The sequence below is a fragment of the Oncorhynchus keta genome, chromosome 2, assembly GCF_023373465.1.
Source record: "Oncorhynchus keta strain PuntledgeMale-10-30-2019 chromosome 2, Oket_V2, whole genome shotgun sequence".
NCBI classification, from domain to species: Eukaryota; Metazoa; Chordata; class Actinopteri; order Salmoniformes; family Salmonidae; genus Oncorhynchus; species Oncorhynchus keta.
Window position 1 is genome coordinate 65,789,751 of NC_068422.1, and position 19,915 is coordinate 65,809,665.

Consider the following 19,915-nt stretch of genomic DNA (forward strand, 5'->3'; position numbering starts at 1 on the left):
TGTTTACACTTTTCAATGACATACACTCTCAGGACTAGACTAGTGAAACAGGTGATGTGTTGACATGGATTATCTCATTGGCTGTCTGGAGGGGTGCAATGTTTACTAACATAACGACCATAGGAGTTGGCTCCACGACACTATCAGATCAGGGACCAGGCTAGAGGCATGCAGTCAATGTGTGGTTGTGCCAGCGAGCGGATCACCATCAGGGTTATTATAAGTGTCTCTCCTCTCAGTCTCCAGTCCTGAGTGGCGTCCTGGCCTGGCCATCTGTCAGGAGATCAGGAGTCAGGACAGAGTCAGGCTGGCTGTGATAATGGAGGAAAAAAAGATAATTGAGTCAGAGGTGACAGACTGACTAGAGAGGAGAGAGACCTGAGAGCAGATCAGATCACTGCCAGACACGTCTGTCTGTCTGTCTGCCTGTCTGTCTGCTGTCTGTCTGTCTGTCTGTCTGTCTGTCTGTCTGTCTGTCTGTCTGTCTGTCTGTCTGTCTGTCTGTCTGTCTGTCTGTCTGTCTGTCTCTCATGTCCAACCATGGTCATAACACACACTAATCATTTTGCTATAGCTAGGCCATATGAAGGGATGGTTGATGATAGCTTCCTTTTGACTTAAATAGAATGACTAGAGTTTAGAGTAGCTGTGGGTGTTTTCCTATGTATCGGATCTGCTGCGCTAACTGGACTGAGGAAGTATGGGTTATGTAGTCTACTGTGTACAGTATTATGTCCATCAATTGCATTCAGGCAAAAAACTCACAGATGGAGGAAATGAAGAAAACATACACTGTTGTCCCAGACCTCATGTCCTCTCCAACTTCTGTTGTGTGTGACGTGTGCAGGCCCCAGGGTTTGGTTTTGGCATAGCCATCTCAGGGGGCCGGGACAACCCTCACTTCCAGAGTGGTGAGACTTCCATTGTCATCTCCGACGTCCTGAAGGGAGGCCCAGCAGAAGGACTCTTATCGTAAGTGCAGAAAACACTTTTGATGGAGATTTTCTGTGAGCATGATTTTTAGAGCCTTAATCTGTGTCTGGGTAACCAGCCCTATATGTTACCACTATGGTCCTGGTTTGGGTGTGGTCAATGTAGATCCTGACCGGGATTGAGCCTCCTTGTTTCTCTTCTCCTTCTAGGGAAAATGACCGTGTGGTAATGGTCAACGCGGTGTCCATGGACAACGTAGAGCATGCGTACGCAGTGCAGCAGCTTCGGAAGAGTGGAAAGAACGCAAAAATAGTGAGTTGTTGTATTCCTCAGAGGAATGAACAACAGGCTAACCTTAACGTTATGGCCCTCGGCAAATACATGAATGTACTATGAATGTCACCCCAGGGATTTAGACACGTTTCTCACTTCATTGAGTTGATAAGAGGTCATTTGAGGTGGTCGAGAATGACATTATGTCCCTTTCTTTCACCCACAGACGATCCGAAGAAAACGAAAGGTTCAGATCCCGGTGTCTCGCCCGGGGGACAGGGAGACTATGTCCGAGCACGAGGAAGAGGACACTGATGAAGACGATGGTTACGAGCAGCACAGCGGCCGCAGCGGGCCCACCAGCGCCTATGGCGCGGCGAGCGGCGGCACGGCCAGCAGGCGGACAAATGACCATGAGCGTGAGCGCAGCAACAGCAGCCGGCGGGAACACAGTGCCTCGCGAGAGAGGAGCATCTCACCCCACTCTGGCCGATCCCAAGGCTCCTCTACACCGTCCCGCCCCGCCAAAGTCACCCTTGTCAAGTCCCGCAAGAATGAAGGTGGGCGCCGCAATGTCCAGCTTAGGTCTTTCTTTTGCGTTGTCAGTTTGACCCTACAGTTTAAGGTGTGGTATTGCACAGGGCTCTGCTAATATTGTTTTGTTTTTGTTGTTCAAAGTAGAGTATGGTCTGCGTTTGGCCAGCCACATCTTTGTGAAGGACATCTCCCCAGAGAGCCTGGCAGCACGGGACGGAAACATCCAGGAGGGAGACGTGGTGCTGAAGGTGAGAACCAGAGACATGATGGGGCTGGTCGTTATGCACGATGACCTGGAGTGGGAATGCCACCGGTTCAAATCCTGGGACGGGCACTCAAAGAAACGGGAACTGAGATTCAGAGCAGAAATATACTAAGCATACCACTTCCCATGAGGCAATATTTTGGGCCTGCATTCACTAATAAGCTAGTGTAAATATTGGAAGGTTGCCAGGGCCTCACAAAGAGTTAGAGAGGGGAGGGATATACAATGTCACACCTTCACACGAACTTCATCAACACAACACACCGTTTCACTGTGACATCTAGTCATTCTAGCCTCTGTTTTATATGTCCCCTCTGAGAGAGATTCCTGTAATGTGAGTTCAAAGTTCATTAGTGTGCTTCTCAGTACCCAAGCATTCCATGCATTCCATCACTCTCTTTGGTTCCTGACTAGTCGGTCGCTGATGGGAAAGATCTACCATATCTATCATCACAAGAATGTAGACCCTGGATTCTGACTGTCCTATGTTAAAAGCGTGTACAGGAAAGAGGGATAACGTGTGGTTGTGGGACTTTAGCCTTCCCGTATAAACATTTAAACAAGGAGTGGTGTTTTCATTTTTATGCAATATTGTATGATGGTATGTTCAATCTCTCACAGCAAGTGACCATACGTAAAACACTGTGCATGTGAAACATTTGCTAAAGCATAGCATACATTTTTAAACGTCATTATATATCTTTTACTCCATGGACAGGTATGGCTTTGGCGTATGTGTGCTGTTACACGAGTCCAAAGTTAAACTGTACAATGATGAGAATGAATCCTTCCTTAAACAGCCTCTCTTTTTTTTCCCCCCCAGATTAACGGCACCGTGACCGAAAACCTGTCATTAATAGATGCTAAGAAGCTGATCGAGAGGTCAAAGGGCAAGTTAAAGATGGTGGTGCAGAGAGACGACAGAGCCACGTTGCTCAACATCCCCGATATGGACGACAGCATTCCCTCCGGCAACAACTCCGACCGAGACGGTGAGATGGAGCTCTGTGCGTTCTCTACAGGACGGTAACCTCAATCAATCTCGTGTTTTAACAACCTCATATTGATTAACACAGTTTTGTTTAGCTCACAATATGGCATGATTTTATGAGGGTGCCATTTCCCAGAGGTATCTGAAAAGGAAAACTTACTACTTAATCCTTTTTCTACTGATTTATTTTTCAATGATTCAATCGCCATATTAAACACCACTTTGTTCTAACAGACATTTCAGAAATTCATTCACTGACCTCAGACCATTCCTCTCGATCCCATGATCGAGCACGGGGCAGTCGATCCCGCTCCCCTACCCGGTCTGAGCCCTCGGACCCCTCCCGACACTCACCACGGCAGATCAGCAATGGCAGGTAAAGAAACACACACACACACACACACACACACACACACACACACACACACACACACACACACACATTACACAATCATCATGGGACAGCTGTCATACACACCACACAGACACCCACAGCGCTGCAACTCAAGCCTCATCGTGCATCATGTTAAAGCCCATAAGTGGTTAGTTAGTGTTAATCACCAGCACTTCTAGAGGGCTGTGTATAAATCAGTTGATAATGAAGACACAGGATGAATAGAACAGAAATATGTGGCTCTATGAGCCCAGCAGTGCCATAATGACCTGCTGTAGGGGTCAGAGGTCACAGAGAGGCAGAGGAGAGGATATTGATGCTTTTCCACATTGATGTCCCGTCCCCTGTTCCCCTCCCTATAGCTCACCATATAGTCACCCTATATACAGTGTCCATAATAACTCATCACAACCTAAAGGAAACCACCAGCCTGGAATTGACCAGAGCCTCAGTCAGTGCAATGATAACTATATATTTGATAAACTGTCTAAATATTAACATGTGCCTCATTTCTCCCATTTTCCCAGTCATTTGAATGTCTTGTTTCTTTCCTCTGTTGCACAATTTTCTCTTTCGATCTCCTCAGTTGGAGGCTAAAGTAAGTTTGCATGGAAAGCAGTGGAGAGATGCAGTAACCGGCTTTGACAGACATTAAGTAGTGGCGACTGGCTTGCCTGCATAGCTGCCTGCGTAGCTGACTAAGTAGATAGTCGCTAGACAGAGAAGTAGACCAGTAGATGAGTTGCCTTGACTGAGCGCGGCTTGACAGTTCCTCTCAGATTGGACAGGAGGCTTGGCGCTGTTAGCCGGGCTGACTGTATGTAGTGTGTTGACGCCAGAGGGGCTGGAGGGAGGGATAGAGCTGTGGAAGGAAAGGCTGCTGCTGGTTTCTGATCACACGGCCTGCCTGCCGTATCACAGCAATTAACGAGGATGAGGATGGATTGCCCAGATGGAGCTCGTGTGTCGAGCGGAAAGGCTCTGAGCCCTGGAGGAGAGGGTCTGTAGAGAGAAAGCCCTGGATTCAAAACGAAACACTACACAACTCAAGTCAAGTGTTCTGCTTCCAAACTCTACCATGTCCTCTATTCCCTTTCCTGGTTTGGCTATTTCTGCTGCACGGCACACATATGGAGGGTCAGATACCTGAAAAGGCACTACTCATTTCAGATTCTGCCAGCATTGGTTCTGTCCTTTTTGAATCGCAGTGAACAGTCCTATTTATTTAACAGAGATTTCACATAGATTTAGCATCCCGTAGCCCCCTGTAGTTGCTGAGCACTGTGTGTTTGTACCTGTCGTTAGCTCCCTCCTCAGTGCTGCTGTAGTGTTTTGTTGACATCCTGATATGATGGCATTAATGCAAATAAGCAGCTGTAAGCATTGATCTGAAATGGGAAAATGGACAGCCAGTTGGTTGGTACTTCGTAGCGGTACTGGTCTCTCCTCAATGCTCTGGGTCTAAACCCCAAGCCCTGTCAACCCATATGGAATCAGATGAATGGCAAATCAACAACTCCATGGAAAACTTAGTACCCACTTGAGGCAGTGGAGAACATTGTGTAATGGCATTAAAGTCAATTCATCATCAGAGGCTGGGATGAATGAATGCCTGGCTAGATAGATGCTAGATATCTGGAGGGACCAATTGTTCGTGATTTACAGCTGCCTGTTTGTCACCAAGCCACTCCAGTAACCAATTGCTGTAAATCAGCCCCAATATAACTGTCAACAATACTGTGGAATAACAATTCTTGTCTCAATGCAGGAACGCAGGGACATTCTTACACAGAATACTCCCACTGTAAGTGTCACAATGTCACAAAAACACCCTGCCAGTAGTTGTTGAGACCTTCCTAGAGTTTAGGCTAGTACTTAGTTTAGTACTACTGATCTACATCGCTCTTTCTGTCTTGTTTTCTTTCCAGAGTTAGCCTTTAGGTTTGGGGATTTTGAATTGGTGTTACTTGTCTTCTTGTACATACACAATGAGTAGCATAATATATGTTGTATTCCTGAGCCTTGAGCACTTTGTTTGAATGTTGGTAGTCTAGTTCTAAGCCATACTCTGTTTGCTCTTTATGAATGTCAGTCAAGAGGGACTAAATCGTGAGTGTCAGCAGGGATTGGCTATAACCAGACCAGTATGCATGCAGTAGTCATCACAGTATGTATTAGCTATGCAGGAGGCCAGGCAGGAATTTGACACGCTTCCCACAGAGATTTGCCCCAGAATCAGACGGTTCACAGAGTTGAGGTTCTCTCTATAGTTAAATGTTTCCCTTGTCCCTGTGAGAAACCATTCCTTAATATGGAATCAGGTCGTCATTGTAATCAAGACTTGACTAGTTTACTTACCTGTATAAATAAAGATGAAATAAAAAACGTCTTTGTGAGAGTACCTCATTGAACTGTGAAAATGTTAGGTAGCCTCCTGCATTTGGTTTTGTAAGGGATTTTCCTCAAATAACACAATAAAAAAAGCTGTGCAACTGTCCCATTTTAGATGGATGTTTTGACAGGGGTCTGTGGGAATTAAACAATAAAAGTATCCCTCTTTGCATGATGCAAAACACATTTTATCACAACAAGATTATTGTGTTGCGATGTCCATTTCTACAGCGTAGCCTTAGATTGATGCCACAGGAGGAAATAAGAAACAGATTGCAGATTTGTGCTTTGGTCCTTGTGTACTGTTGTGTTTTGAAAAGGAGAGAAAGGAGGGAGGGAGGCAAGGTGAAAGCAGTACGTAGGGATTTATGCTTAGTTGATATGCTGCCTCCAGGACAGGGCGGGGAGGACAGGGGCGGTGCCAGGACAGGCCAACAGGCCCTCTCTGACTGACGGACGGACAGACAGACAAATAGACAGGCGATTATAGCTTTGTTGAAATTCATCCCTTGCAACGCAGACTGCCCTGCAGCCCTTTTTAATATGTCTTTATCTCTACATTCCCTAATGCACTCTGAACTTTAAACGCATTATCTGGAATTCCACTGTTGAATAATTGTAATGGGAGACGTTTGATGGAGTGTTTTCATTTGTTCTCACACAGACAGGAAATGGAATACTAGAAATGCAAGGGTCACCATTTCACTTTTCAAGCCAACACGTTTTGCTGTTGTTTGAGTTTGTTTTTTTCTTTGGGATGTGAGTGCATGTTATCCTGTTAAAGTCCTGTGTGAGGGAGAGTGAGTGAGCGCTGGGTGTAAGATGGGGACACAGTCAGGCTGTAGTGCAGCTTACCGCTTAATTCGTCTCGTGTAAAAAGCTGCTGGATGGATACCAGCTTCGGGGTCACGTGACCAGGCTGGAATTCGCCCATTGTTCTTAGAATCAGCCGAGTAGAGCTGCGGAGACGGAGCATGGCATTCACACATCTGATCGGAACACTCAGTGCCTGGCTGCCGTGAGCTGGAGCTGGGACTGGCTCTGGCAGGTATACAGTACTGCTGCTGTGGTTTGGTTAGAAGGTTGAGAAGGGAAATGGAATGAATAATTTGTAATGCACACAGTTCTCAATCAAAACATTTTAGAAAAATGTCTGCTTTGGTATGACTGATTTAGTGTTTCTGGTCTCTGTGTGGTTGTTAGTGATACTGTAGGGTTGAGAGGACAGTCTCTAGACCACACAGCTGAAAGCACCTGGAGTCTGCTCTGCTGCTGATGCAGTCAATGCCGAGGTGAAACCAGGGCCAGCAGAGACTAGGTCCTGACCCTATTAATATAGTTTGAGAGGAAGACGGCCGTCCTTTTTAACTGCTTATAGTTTTAGCCGTTCTTGACTGTTCCTAATATGCCTTATCACTCATTCCATGCTGTGATGTCAGTAATACGGCGCTCTCATAACAACACACACAGATCACACACACTCCATCACCGTAGCTACGTCCCAGGGCTAAAACAGCAGGACCTTCCCCGCACAGCCTGTGCAGGAAGCTCTGTTATTAGTTTTATAGAACAGAACCCCTCTGTGGAGATGGTGCAGAGGTCATGCTACATTGTTTTGTCTCCGATACTTTATATTTTTTAATTAGACTCGGGGTTCATCCATCTACCTTTCTGTTCTCTCTTCATAATTGCTACCATTCTTCATCTCAATGTGTAGGCCTACAAAGGAAATAATGAACAAACCCCAAATAAATAATCAACTGTTTCTTTTTCTAGCCACAGAAGTCGAGATGAGGAGAGGATTTCCAAGCCCGGGGTGATGTCGACTCCTGTTAAAGGTTCCCAGGAGGCCCTAATCCAGGCCATCAACGTCCAGCCACTGGCCAGAGAGGACAAACTGCCCCCGCTGCCAGGTCAGTCAGGGCCCCTGCTGCCTCCACAGCTGCCTCCACCTGTCTAACTGCCTGAACCAAAACAGGCCTTGACACTCCTCTGTACTGTGCCTATCCCTCTCTGCTTCCCCCTCTCCTCTGCCCTGGATTGGAATGCGCTCTGTACTCCTTGTCCCACATATCAGAAAAGCCCAGTCCATAGTACTCTAGTCCATTCCTCTAGTGCAGCCTTTCTTAAAGTATGGGTCGCGACCCAAAGTGGGTCACGGACATGTTAATGGTGGGCTGTGACATGTCAGAGTAAAAACTATATATATATTTAAATTATATATATATATATTTAAATTATATATATATATATATTATTTAAATATATATTATTTATTTATGAACACAGTTGGGGTCTGAATAGTATAATTCACAAGGTGCAATTTTGAAATGTGTTTGTGCATCAGCAATTTTTCTCTTTTGTCAGTCACTGACAGTCACTCAATTAGCCATGTCAGCTACCAATTGTTTTTATTGCTAAGTTAGTCTAGCCAGCTATCTACAGTAAACTTGTAATCATGAACCAGAGGATGCTGCTGGGAGGAGCTATAAGAGGATGGGCTCATTGATATGGCTGGAATGGAATAAATGGAACAGTATCAAACATATGGAAACGTCATTCCAGACATTACAATGAGTCATACCTCGTATAGTTTCTCCCACCAGCCTCCACTGTCATGAACGAATACCGACCAGACACACAGGACCAGGGGCCCTGACCTCCAGGGGGCCCCCATTGATTTTGTTAGTCACTCTCACTCAAATATCATATTAACATGGCATAAGTAATGGCAAAATATTGTAGAATTGCATGAAAGTTGCTTTAAAATTTCAAAGATTTCTCTACACCCCATGGCAAAAATGTGTAGAATTGCAGGAAATTCAGTTTAAAACTTCAAATTTTCTCTCCAATGTGAAGAGGGGGGCCACTAAAATACACTACATGACCAAAAGTATGTGGACACCTGGTCCTTCTGTAGCACAGTTGGTAGAGCATGGCGCTTGTAACGCCAGGGTAGTGGGTTCGATTCCCGGGACCACCCATACGTAGAATGTATGCACACATGACTGTAAGTCGCTTTGGATAAAAGCGTCTGCTAAATGGCATATTATCTCATTGCAAATTCATGGGCATTAATATGGAGTTGTTCCCCCCTTTACTGCTGTAACAGCCTCCGCTCTTCTGGGAAGGCTTTCCACTAGATGTTGGAACATTTCAGAGGGGTCTTGATTCCATTCAGCCACAACAACATTAGAGAGTTCGGGCTTTGATGTTGGGCGATTAGGCCTGGCTCGCAGTCTGTGTTCCAATTCACCCCAAAGGTGTTCAATGGGGTTCAGGTCAGGGCTCTGTGCAGGCCAGTCAAGTCTCCCACACCATCTCAACAAACCATTTCTGTATGGACCTCACTTTGTGCACTGGGGCATTGTCATGCTGAAACAGGAATGGGCCTTCCCCAAACTGTTGCCACAAATTTGAAACCAGAGAATTGTCTAGAATATCATGGTATGCTGTAGCATGTGGGACCTAGCATGAACCATGAAAAACAGCCCAGACCATTATTTCTCCTCCACCAAACTTTACAGTCGGCACTATGCATTCGGGCAGGTAGTGTTCTCCTGGCATGGTTCTCAAGAGAACGTGTTTTTTTTCTCCAGAGAACGTGTTTTCACTGCTCCAGAGTCCAATGGCGGCAAGCTTTTCACCTCTCCAGCGGATGCTTGGCATTGCGCTTGTTGATCTTAGGCTTGTGTGAGGCTGCTCGGCCATGGAAACCAATTTCATAAGGCTCCCGACAAACCATTCTTGTGCTAACATTGCTACCAGAGGCAGTTTGGAACTCACTAGTGCGTGTTGCAACCGAGGACAGACGTTTTTACGTGCTTCAGCACTCGGCGGTCCCGTTCTGTGAGCTTTTGTTGCTCCTAGATGTTTCCACTTCACAATAACAGCACTTAAAGGTGCCATTCTATTACTGTGCCACGTTGAAAATCACTGAGCTCTTCAGTAAAGGCCATTATATTGCCAATGTTTGTCTATGGAGATTGTATGGCTGTGTGCTCCTTGGACACTGTGCTATCTAACCTCCAAACGAGCTTCAATGCCATACAACACTTCTTCCGTGGCCTCCAACTGCTCTTAAACGCTAGTTAAACCAAATGCATGCTTTTCAACCGTTCGCTGCCTGCACCCGCACGCCTGACCAGCATCACCACCCTGGATGGTTCCGACCTTGAATATGTGGACATCTATAAGTACCTAGGTGTCAGGCTAGACTGTAAACTCTCCTTCCAGACTCATATCAAACATCTCCAATCGAAAATCAAATCTAGAGTCGGCTTTCTATTCCGCAACAAAGCCTCCTTCACTCACACCGCCAAACTTACCCTAGTAAAACTGACTATCCTACCGATCCTCGACTTCGGCAATGTCATCTACAAAATTGCTTCCAACACTCGACTCAGCAAACTGGATGCAGTTTATCACAGTGCCATCCGTTTTGTCACTAAAGCACCTTATACCACCCACCACTGCGACCTGTATGCTCTAGTCGGCTGGCCCTCGCTACATATTCGTCGCCAGGCCCACTGGCTCCAGGTCATCTACAAGTCCATGCTAGGTAAAGCTCCGCCTTATCTCAGTTCACTGGTCACGATGGCAACACCCACCCGTAACACGCGCTCCAGCAGGTGTATCTCACTGATCATCCCTAAAGCCAACACCTCATTTGGCCGCCTTTCGTTCCAGTTCTCTGCTGCCTGTGACTGGAACGAATTGCAAAAATCGCTGAAGTTGGAGACTTTTATCTCCCTCACCAACTTCAAACATCTGCTATCTGAGCAGCTAACCGATCGCTGCCGCTGTACATAGTCTATCGGTAAATAGTCCACCCATTTTTACCTACCTCATCCCCCTACTGTTTTTATTTATTTTATTTTCTGCTCTTTTGCACACCAATATCTCTACCTGTACATGACCATCTGATCATTTATCACTCCAGTGTTAATCTGCAAAATTGTAATTATTCGCCTACCTCCCCATGCCTTTTGCACACAATGTATATAGACTCTCCTTTTTTCTACTGTATTATTGACTTGTTAATTGTTTACTCCATGTGTAACTCTGTGTTGTCTGTTCACACTGCTATGCTATATCTTGGCCAGGTCGCAGTTGCAAATGAGAACTTGTTCTCAACTAGCCTACCTGGTTAAATAAAGGTGAAATTAAAATCAAATTAAAATAAAATACACCTGTCAGCAATGGGTGTGGCTGAAATAGCCAAATCCACTCATTTGAAGGGCTGTCCATCCATATACTTTTGTGTATATGTAGTTTATTTTGCCTGGGGGCCCCTCAAACCAAATCTCGCTTAGGGCCCCCGAAAGCGGTCATGTTTTCATGAGCTTGGGTCCCAGGAAAACAGAGTTTCTCATGAAGCCCTGCTCTAGTGTTACGTAATGTTCACCTATTCCCGTAGCTATTTCAACTTAACTCAGGTAGTAATAATCTTTACATTCACATTCCAGGTCAGTGTGTTTACATGTGTGTGTGATCATACTATCAGTATGTGACCAAAGTGTGTGTTGGTCCTGTAGAACCAAAGCCAGTGTATGCTCAGCCTGGCCAGCCTGATGTGGACCTGCCAGTCAGCCCCTCTGATGCCCCAGTGCCCAGCGCTGGTCATGATGACAGCATCCTCAGGTAACCCTCAGTCCTCCTGTTAAAGCCATGTTATTATTTCCATTTATTTCAGTACCGTGTTATTTGTTGAAATGTAATGGCTCCCTGTAGAACAGTAGTATCTAAACGTCTGTTTGTGTATGATGCCCACTCCCTATCCAGGCCGAGTATGAAGCTGGTGAAGTTTAAGAAGGGGGAGAGTGTTGGCCTGAGGCTGGCCGGAGGGAACGACGTGGGCATCTTTGTAGCCGGAGTCCTGGAGGACAGCCCAGCTGCCAAGGAAGGTCTGGAGGAAGGAGACCAGATTCTCAGGGTAAGAAGTCTATCTCAAACAGTAATATCTTCTTTACACATTTTATTATTATTAGCTGTTGGGTATGATTGTCACATTTTTGTCAACAAGGCCATTGTAAAGTTTTCTCTTTTGAAAGTGCGCAGGATGTGTGGTTTGACGTGTTCTTTTCCCACAGTGGATAAAGGGTATGTTCTGTACTAGCTGGAGAACATCTGCTGTAGTTCTTGTAACGGTCTCATCACTGCCCACGCTTAGTTGGAAACACTTTGTGAAACTATGTGACCCACTGGCCTTGTGTTACTGTGTGGTCGCTGGTCATAGTGATGTTAGATAGAAAATGGTGATTACGGTGGATCAGTCTGAGGTCATCGCCTGGCTCTTCTCTTCTCTGTCTTTCCTTTGTTTACTCTGAGCCGCACAATAGAGGTCGTTGTTGTTGTTCTCAGGCCCTGTCTGAAGTATTGTTAATGGAAGTCCCCTCTGATATCAGAGTTGGATTCATTTAATCATGTTTATCACTAGCCACACATTTTAACGAAACACACCATGCTTTGTGTTCCTCCCACACCACAGTCAGGGTCAAGGTGGTATGTGGGGAGGGCTAACTCCTCCTCTTTGCTAGCCTCCCTCCCTGCTGTACAAACACATCTCTAGGCTCTGTGCGATTCCCTATGAGTGGGCTTCCAGGATTGTGTCCCAAATGGCACCCTTTTCACGATATAGTGCACTACTTTTGACCTCTTCACTATGTAGGGAAAGGTAGTGCACTATAGATAATAGGGTGCCATTTCAGACACAGCCCAGGATGTTGTTTTCCACCATTGGGCAGGGAGCCTGTGAGTGTTTCCTGGCCTTCACAGTGTGACTAGTTGAGATAAAGACTTGAAGTCTCCTTTCTGAGGAGGATAAAGGTTGTTCTCTATGATTCAACCCCATGTGTTCCTGGTTCAAACGCTGGCTCTGCAGCAGGGTAAATAAACGTGGTATTGTGCTGGGGACTGCAGGGGTTGAGGTGGGGAAGTAGACTGGCCTGAACCCTGGAGCACTGAAAGTCTCTGTTCTTCTCTTGCCCTCCTCTCTGTAGGTAAATAACGTAGACTTTGCTAACATCATCCGAGAGGAGGCTGTGCTGTTCCTCCTAGACCTTCCCAGGGGTGAAGAAGTCACCATTCTGGCCCAGAAGAAGAAGGATGGTGAGTAACATGGGGGGGACAACAGATGTTAGATAAATGAACGTTGCGATCTTGACCGGGTCAGAGAGAGTAAAGGTTTGAGTTTGCACAGAAACACACATTTTAAGTTAACCTGGTTACATGTGAACTGTACACACACTTTCAATTGTATAGCTGAATATTTATCCCTACTTAATTTATTCTTCTACCAGTTTACCGTCGGATAGTGGAGTCTGATGTGGGCGACTCATTCTACATCCGAACCCACTTTGAGTATGAGAAGGAGTCTCCGTATGGCCTGAGCTTCAACAAGGGAGAGGTGTTCCGTGTTGTGGACACCCTCTACAACGGCAAGCTGGGCTCCTGGCTCGCCATACGCATTGGCAAGAACCACCAGGAGGTGGAGAGAGGCATCATCCCCAACAAGAACAGGTAGAATACAGGAGAGAGGCATCATCCCCAACAAGAACAGGTAGAATACAGGAGAGAGACATCATCCCCAACAAGAACAGGTAGAATACAGGAGAGAGACATCATCCCCAACAAGAACAGGTAGAATACAGGAGAGAGACATCATCCCCAACTAGAACAGGTAGAATACAGGAGAGAGACATCATCCCCAACTAGAACAGGTAGAATACAGGAGAGAGACATCATCCCCAACAAGAACAGGTGGAATACGGGAGAGAGACATCATCCCCAACTAGAACAGGTGGAATACGGGACAGAGATATCATCCCCAACTAGAACAGGTAGAATACAGGAGAGAGACATCATCCCCAACTAGAACAGGTAGAATACAGGAGAGAGACATCATCCCCAACAAGAACAGGTGGAATACGGGACAGAGACATCATCCCCAACTAGAACAGGTAGAATACAGGAGAGAGACATCATCCCCAACTAGAACAGGTAGAATACAGGAGAGAGACATCATCCCCAACTAGAACAGGTAGAATACAGGAGAGAGACATCATCCCCAACAAGAACAGGTAGAATACGGGAAAGAGACATCATCCCCAACAAGAACAGGTAGAATACAGGAGAGAGACATCATCCCCAACAAGAACAGGTGGAATACGGGAGAGAGACATCATCTCCAACAAGAACAGGTAGAATACAGGAGAGAGACATCATCCCCAACTAGAACCAGTAGTGTAGAGTTCAGCAGAGCCTACTCCGTGGAGAGGGTAAGGTAGCTAGGGGGAGGTCGACGGGATTAGTCAAATAAGACACCAGCAGCAGTCGGTGTAGAGATGGTAAACAACAACCCAAACACAAGATGATGAACTGGGCTGTGTAAAGTAGGATACATTAACATCACCCCTAGTCTCAATTACACAGGTGACAACTGTTCTAGTGAGAAGGCATTTTCACTATGAGTCCTGTGAGGGTAGGAGACTATCTATTCATAATGAAACAGCAGACTGACAGTCCCTGTTGGAGTCTAGGCCTGGCCTGACCTACAGCCCCTGGCTATGTTTAGAGAGAGAGAGAGACATTCCACACCATGGTGCCGACAGGGGAGCCTCACAGTGCTCCCAACATACCAGCGTGACACCAATATTTGTCACATGCATACGTTAACGTAACCATTATACTCAGTGCACCGTGGCTACTCAGCCACGTTGTGTCCCTGGCCATGCCTGTGTCCTCTTCAGTCAAATGTTTACTGAATTCTAGGTTATGTAAAGGTATAGAAGTATTTCAGAATAGAATAGAGGTGGCCTAACGAGTGGTGCAGTAGTCTAAGGCACTGCATCGCAGTACTAGCTGTGCTGCTAGAGATCCTGGTTTGAGTCCACCCGGCCGCGACCAGGAGACCCATGGGGCGGCGCACAATTGGCCCAGCGTCGTCCGGGTTAGGGGAGGGTTTTGGCCGGCCGGAATGTGCTTGTCCCATTGCGCTCTATCGACACCTGTGGCGGGCCGGGCGCCGTGCACGCTGTCACGGTCGCCAGGTGTACGGTGTTTCCTCCGACACATTGGTGTGGCTGGCTTCCAGGTTAAGCGGGCAGGGTGTCAAGAAGCAGTGCTGTTGGCGGGGGTCGTGTTTCGGAGGACGCATGACTCTCGACCTTCGCCTCTCCCGAGTCCGTACGGGAGTTGCAGGGATGGGACAAGACTGTAACTAGCTATTGGATACTACGAAATTGGGGAGAAAATAAATAAATAAGAATCGAGGTAAGTTGTGTAGAATAACAGGGCTGTAAATGAGTCATTAACTGCCCAAATTAAAAATAAACTGAGGACATGTTCGCAGTTTCCATTGAAATCCAATCATTGAATCCATTGCCTGTTGCCTGACCCCACTCTGTTCCCCCTCCCACAGGGCAGAGCAGTTGTCCAGTGTGCAGTATACCCTCCCCAAAACGCCAGGGGGTGACAGGGCTGACTTCTGGAGGTTCCGTGGTCTGCGGACCTCCAAGAGGAACCTGAGGAAGAGCAGAGAGGACCTGTCTGCCCAGCCGGTCCAGACCAAGTTCCCTGCCTATGAGAGGGTGGTGCTGAGAGAGGGTAGGTGATATCCAGAGCAGAGTCCATGGAAACATCACAATACCTAAACTAGCTTACCACTGAGAATGCTTTCCCAGTACATTGCTTCAATCTAAAAGCGTAGAAATGGGAATGCAGCCGTGTGTTTGTTGCCTACAAATTCGGCCTTGAGAGGGGTTGATACTGTCAAATATGGTGTTTTGTGTCTTCTGTTATCCAGCTGGGTTCCTAAGGCCTGTGGTGGTCTTTGGGTCCATCGCAGACGTGGCACGAGAGAAGCTGGCCAGAGAGGAGCCTGACCTGTTTGAGCTGGCCAGTGAGTAGCCTTTAGCTAGCCATTAGTAGCCATCTCACTGTCTGTCTCAGCCGTGTCTCACACACACACACACACACACAGCTGGAGTAACACAGTGCTTAGAGCAGCTCTGTGTTAGAGCCCAGAGGGCGCCCTCATCTGCCTACTCCAGGTCCAGTTGAGGGAGTAGCTAGCATCTTTAGCATGTAGTGTTAATTCTAACACCCTCGACAGTATTGAATTTCAATTTTCCTAAGTGCACTACTCCAAAATCCACATGTAAAGTGATTCCAGCCCTGGACGTATTTTGCGTAACCTATATCTCTGTAAACCTTGTATTTTCTTTTCAGAAACACAGCAACATGAAGGAGTGGAAAGTATGTCATGAAGTGCATCAACTTGTTTGTATCAGTGCTAATTGATGCTAGTTAGCTAGGTGGTAGCCTACCCTCTGTACCGTAGATGTGTTTTCTGTAGTTGGTCATGTGTGGCCTGTTTCAGCCTGTAGGGAGGTTGTGGAATGACTGAATATAGCTTGTTATAGAGCATGTACCCATGGCACAGTCAAAATCCTATAGATAATAAGCTGCATACATAACAGTACTAGTCTTCATTATTAATTCCCAAGCCCCTAATGTCTGTGTGTGGACTACACCATAATCTGTACTTAAAATTTAAACTTTTACATTTGATTGGAGACGATGCCTTATGACATTGGTGTGTTTATGACTGGAATTGTAAGGGCTAGTGATGTTAGCACTCAGAATGCTGCTTTTGTAGAGTTGAGTGGTGAAAGATAAGAGGCCATTTCTGCGCCAGATCCTGTGATAAGTGTTGAGTTCTGAGTAGTGAAACTGCACCCAGGTCAGCTGGCCTCTCGAAGGGTCATTACCTTATGTTGGCAGATAGACCGATAAGGCCAGGCTAGCCATGTTTAAATAATTAACCTTTTTAGAACATTCCTGCTTAACTCCCCTGACTTTTATATCCATTTTTAAATTTGAATCATGAATCTATTTGAAATGATTCCCTATCTTCTTGTATGTGCATTATCCCACTTCAATGCTTTTCACACATGTAACACATTTCCTGCATTACGGATTATACTGTACTGTAATGTCTGTAGTTGCACGCGCACATTCATAATGACACAACCTCCTATTTTATGTTTTGAAATGTGCTTAAGGCATATTGCATGCATTAGGGTGAAGGTAATGAGCTGAGATGCATAGTGAGCTCTGCAGTAATATGACACCGTAACACTGTCCCTTCTCCCCCTCTGCAGAGAGTGAGCCCAAAGACGCAGGAAAAGACCAGCGAGGCTCCGGGATCATTCGCCTCCACACCATTAAACAGATCATTGACCGGGTGAGTGAGACTACTTAATACACGGATACGCGCACACACACACACACACACACACGCACACGCACACGCACACGCACACACGCACTCACAGTCAGATCCCCTCTTAAAGCACATATAGTACACACACACACATCCATAGGTAGACTCATCCGTGGCTCACTACTGCTCTCTGGTGTTCATTGAATTATGAACGTTTTTATTTGACCAATATATGAAAAATATAGTCTAAAACAGCAGTCTGAGCAAACCTTTTAGTGTTCGTATATAGATCAGATATTCATTATTTATTTATGGGGGGGTGTCCTTAGGACCGGCATGCTGTTCTGGACATCACACCCAACGCTGTGGACCGTCTGAACTACGCCCAGTGGTACCCCATCGTGGTGTTCCTCAACCCGGACAGCAAGCAGGGCGTCAAGACCATGAGAACCAGGCTGTGCCCCGAGTCCAGGAAGTCAGCCAGGAAACTCTACGAGAGAGCCCTCAAACTGAGGAAGAACAACCACCACCTCTTCACCAGTGAGTTTCTATGAGAGGGAGGGGAAGAGAGAATTAGTGAGTGGGAGGTAGGGAGAGATGGAGTTGTCAGGAGTGAGAGAGGCTAGGGCTGCGTGCTGTACTGTAGTGTGGACCAGGGGCGCAACTTTGGTTTTAATCCAGTCGGATGAATACTCCAAACAACCTACCCGACCGCTCGGAGGCGTCCGCATGGTCCTAAAGCGCACCGTTACCTCGTTTTGTATCGCATTCCAATGATAAAACTGGTGCGGACAAAAATGCAATTTCAGAATGTGGAGGGGACTGCTCAGGGCTCCGAGCTAACCTCCCACAGGACCCCAGCCGTCATTACCCATTCCTTGCACAGCCCTGCCCCGTATGAAATGGGAGACATCTCTTCATTTTTTTTAGCGTCTGCTGGCAATAAAGAGAGAGACCCCAGGAGAGCAGAGAGCACAGACAGCCTCTCCTTTCCCATCCATGTTGAGTTACTCCCTTATTCCACATGGGTCTGTAGATGAAGCACTGCCTGGTATTTTAAGAACGAGCCTAGAGAGAGCGAGAGAACAACAGAGAAGTGTTACCTGTGGTATTTGTGTAAGGTCAAACAGATTGACATCTGCCAGGCAGCGCTATAGACATGAGTGTTGTTGGACTCATGACAGCTCATAGATACAACAGTGGTAATATAATACTTACACACCGCAACAACCTGTGCTTACACACCGCAACAACCTGTGCTTACACACCGCAACAACCTGTGCTTACACACCGCAACAACCTGTGCTTACACACCGCAAGAACTCTGGGGTGATACTGGAAATAAGCTTTTCCCCTCATGTCGAACAATAATGAATCCTCAATATCTGAATCAATGCTAGTTAGACATATCAATTACTTACTAGTTCAGGGCCCGGTCTCCCAAAAGCATCTTAAGGTTAAGTTCATCATTAGAACCTTCGTAGGAGCATCGTTAAATCTCTGAGTTGTTTTCCCCCAAACCATTGTTAACGTTGCACTTGAAAACACTCGTAATCTAACACCTGCCACAGACCACTCGTAGAACAGCTAAGTGCGCAAATTTTTTTTTGCCCCCCCGCGTCACTTTATACACAGAAGATCTTCAATAAACATGGAATCACATGGTTTATCCGTCTCTCTGTCCCACCGAGAACTTCAGAACAATGTTGACTACAAATACAAAAGTTGCCAATGTCTTTGCAATTGATACAAACAAGTGACATATAAAAAGGTGGTTCGAATGAAAATCAAGATGACTGCATTAAAATATAAACAATAGGCTATAGGCCTATTTCAGTCATATTGAAATACATTTCATGTTCAATCAATTGAGTTCTGTTTTGCTACTTGTAGGGTACCGTCTGTCATTTGTCTCAATATATCTAAAAAATATCTCTCTAGTCGAGGAGCTAATCCGTCGTCAGTATTTTGACATAATTAGAATGTTATAAGGTAAGATTTTAATGGAGAAAGCTGATCCTAGATCAGCGCTTCCTTTCTTTTGATCCTATCAGTATCGACACATGCTCCAACGGCACGATAAGTGACCATTCTCTCTGCGTGGTGTTGTCAACGTTCCATTGCTATCGGGAAACTGGACTCTGATGTGTTAATCGTAATGGTTTTTCATGAGGTTGTGAGAACAGATTTTCACAGTGATTATGAGTTATCGGCTGACTGTGTTCATTTGAGAGGTGCTTTGTCTCAGCTCCTTCTCTTCTCTCTATCCTTCCCAAGCCACCATTAACATGAATAATATGAATGACGGGTGGTACGGTGCCCTGAAGGAGACCATTCAACAGCAGCAGAACCAGCTGGTGTGGGTTTCAGAGGGAAAGGTAAGATACTCAGCGCCGAGACTAACCACATCAAACACTTATGTTGTATTCAAATTTATGTCAGACAATATATTTTGTGCATGAATACGTTTTTCTTTGCCATTCATTTCTCTGTCTTTCCTCACTGTAATGTTTCTGCATCTGCTCTTTCTTTATCTCCCTTCCCCCTGTCCCTCTCCCTGTCCCTCTCCCTGTCCCTCTCCCTGTCCCTGTCCCTCTCCCTGTCCCTCTCTCCCTGTCCCTCCCCCTGTCCCTCTCCTTGTCTCTCTCCCTGTCTCTCTCCCTGTCTCTCTCCCTGTCTCTCTCCCTGTCCCTCTCCCCGTCCCTTCCCCCCGTCCCTCTCCCCGTCCCTCTCCCTGTCTCTCTCCCTGTCTCTCTCCCTGTCCCTGTCCCTCCCCCTGTCCCTGTCCATCTCCCTGTCCCTTCCCCCGTCCCTCTCCCCGTCCCTCTCCCTCCCTCTCTCCCTGTCCCTCTCCCTGTCCCTCTCCCTGTCCCTTCTCCCTGTCCCTCTCCCTGTCCCTCTCCC

General features: G+C 46.4%; 1 protein-coding gene across 14 annotated transcripts in view; it reads left to right on the forward strand.

Annotated features, from left to right (window-relative positions):
• LOC118362304 (tight junction protein ZO-1-like) overlaps nucleotides 1–19,915 on the forward strand; it is a 173,868-nt gene that overhangs the window by 120,748 nt on the left and 33,205 nt on the right. For 8 of the 14 annotated variants that reach the window (XM_052480740.1, XM_052480707.1, XM_052480751.1 and 5 more), the window contains 17 exons: nucleotides 848–972; nucleotides 1,143–1,245; nucleotides 1,433–1,766; nucleotides 1,885–1,991; nucleotides 2,832–3,000; nucleotides 3,234–3,375; nucleotides 7,561–7,697; nucleotides 11,322–11,427; nucleotides 11,569–11,719; nucleotides 12,786–12,894; nucleotides 13,086–13,305; nucleotides 15,206–15,390; nucleotides 15,590–15,685; nucleotides 16,015–16,041; nucleotides 16,950–17,032; nucleotides 17,341–17,551; nucleotides 19,289–19,389. In XM_052480740.1, the coding sequence (XP_052336700.1) occupies nucleotides 848–972; nucleotides 1,143–1,245; nucleotides 1,433–1,766; nucleotides 1,885–1,991; nucleotides 2,832–3,000; nucleotides 3,234–3,375; nucleotides 7,561–7,697; nucleotides 11,322–11,427; nucleotides 11,569–11,719; nucleotides 12,786–12,894; nucleotides 13,086–13,305; nucleotides 15,206–15,390; nucleotides 15,590–15,685; nucleotides 16,015–16,041; nucleotides 16,950–17,032; nucleotides 17,341–17,551; nucleotides 19,289–19,389 (2,406 nt within the window). The remainder of the gene's footprint in view (nucleotides 1–847; nucleotides 973–1,142; nucleotides 1,246–1,432; nucleotides 1,767–1,884; nucleotides 1,992–2,831; nucleotides 3,001–3,233; nucleotides 3,376–7,560; nucleotides 7,698–11,321; nucleotides 11,428–11,568; nucleotides 11,720–12,785; nucleotides 12,895–13,085; nucleotides 13,306–15,205; nucleotides 15,391–15,589; nucleotides 15,686–16,014; nucleotides 16,042–16,949; nucleotides 17,033–17,340; nucleotides 17,552–19,288; nucleotides 19,390–19,915) is intronic. The other 6 variants (XM_052480750.1, XM_052480772.1, XM_052480763.1 and 3 more) reach the window with 3 other exon arrangements.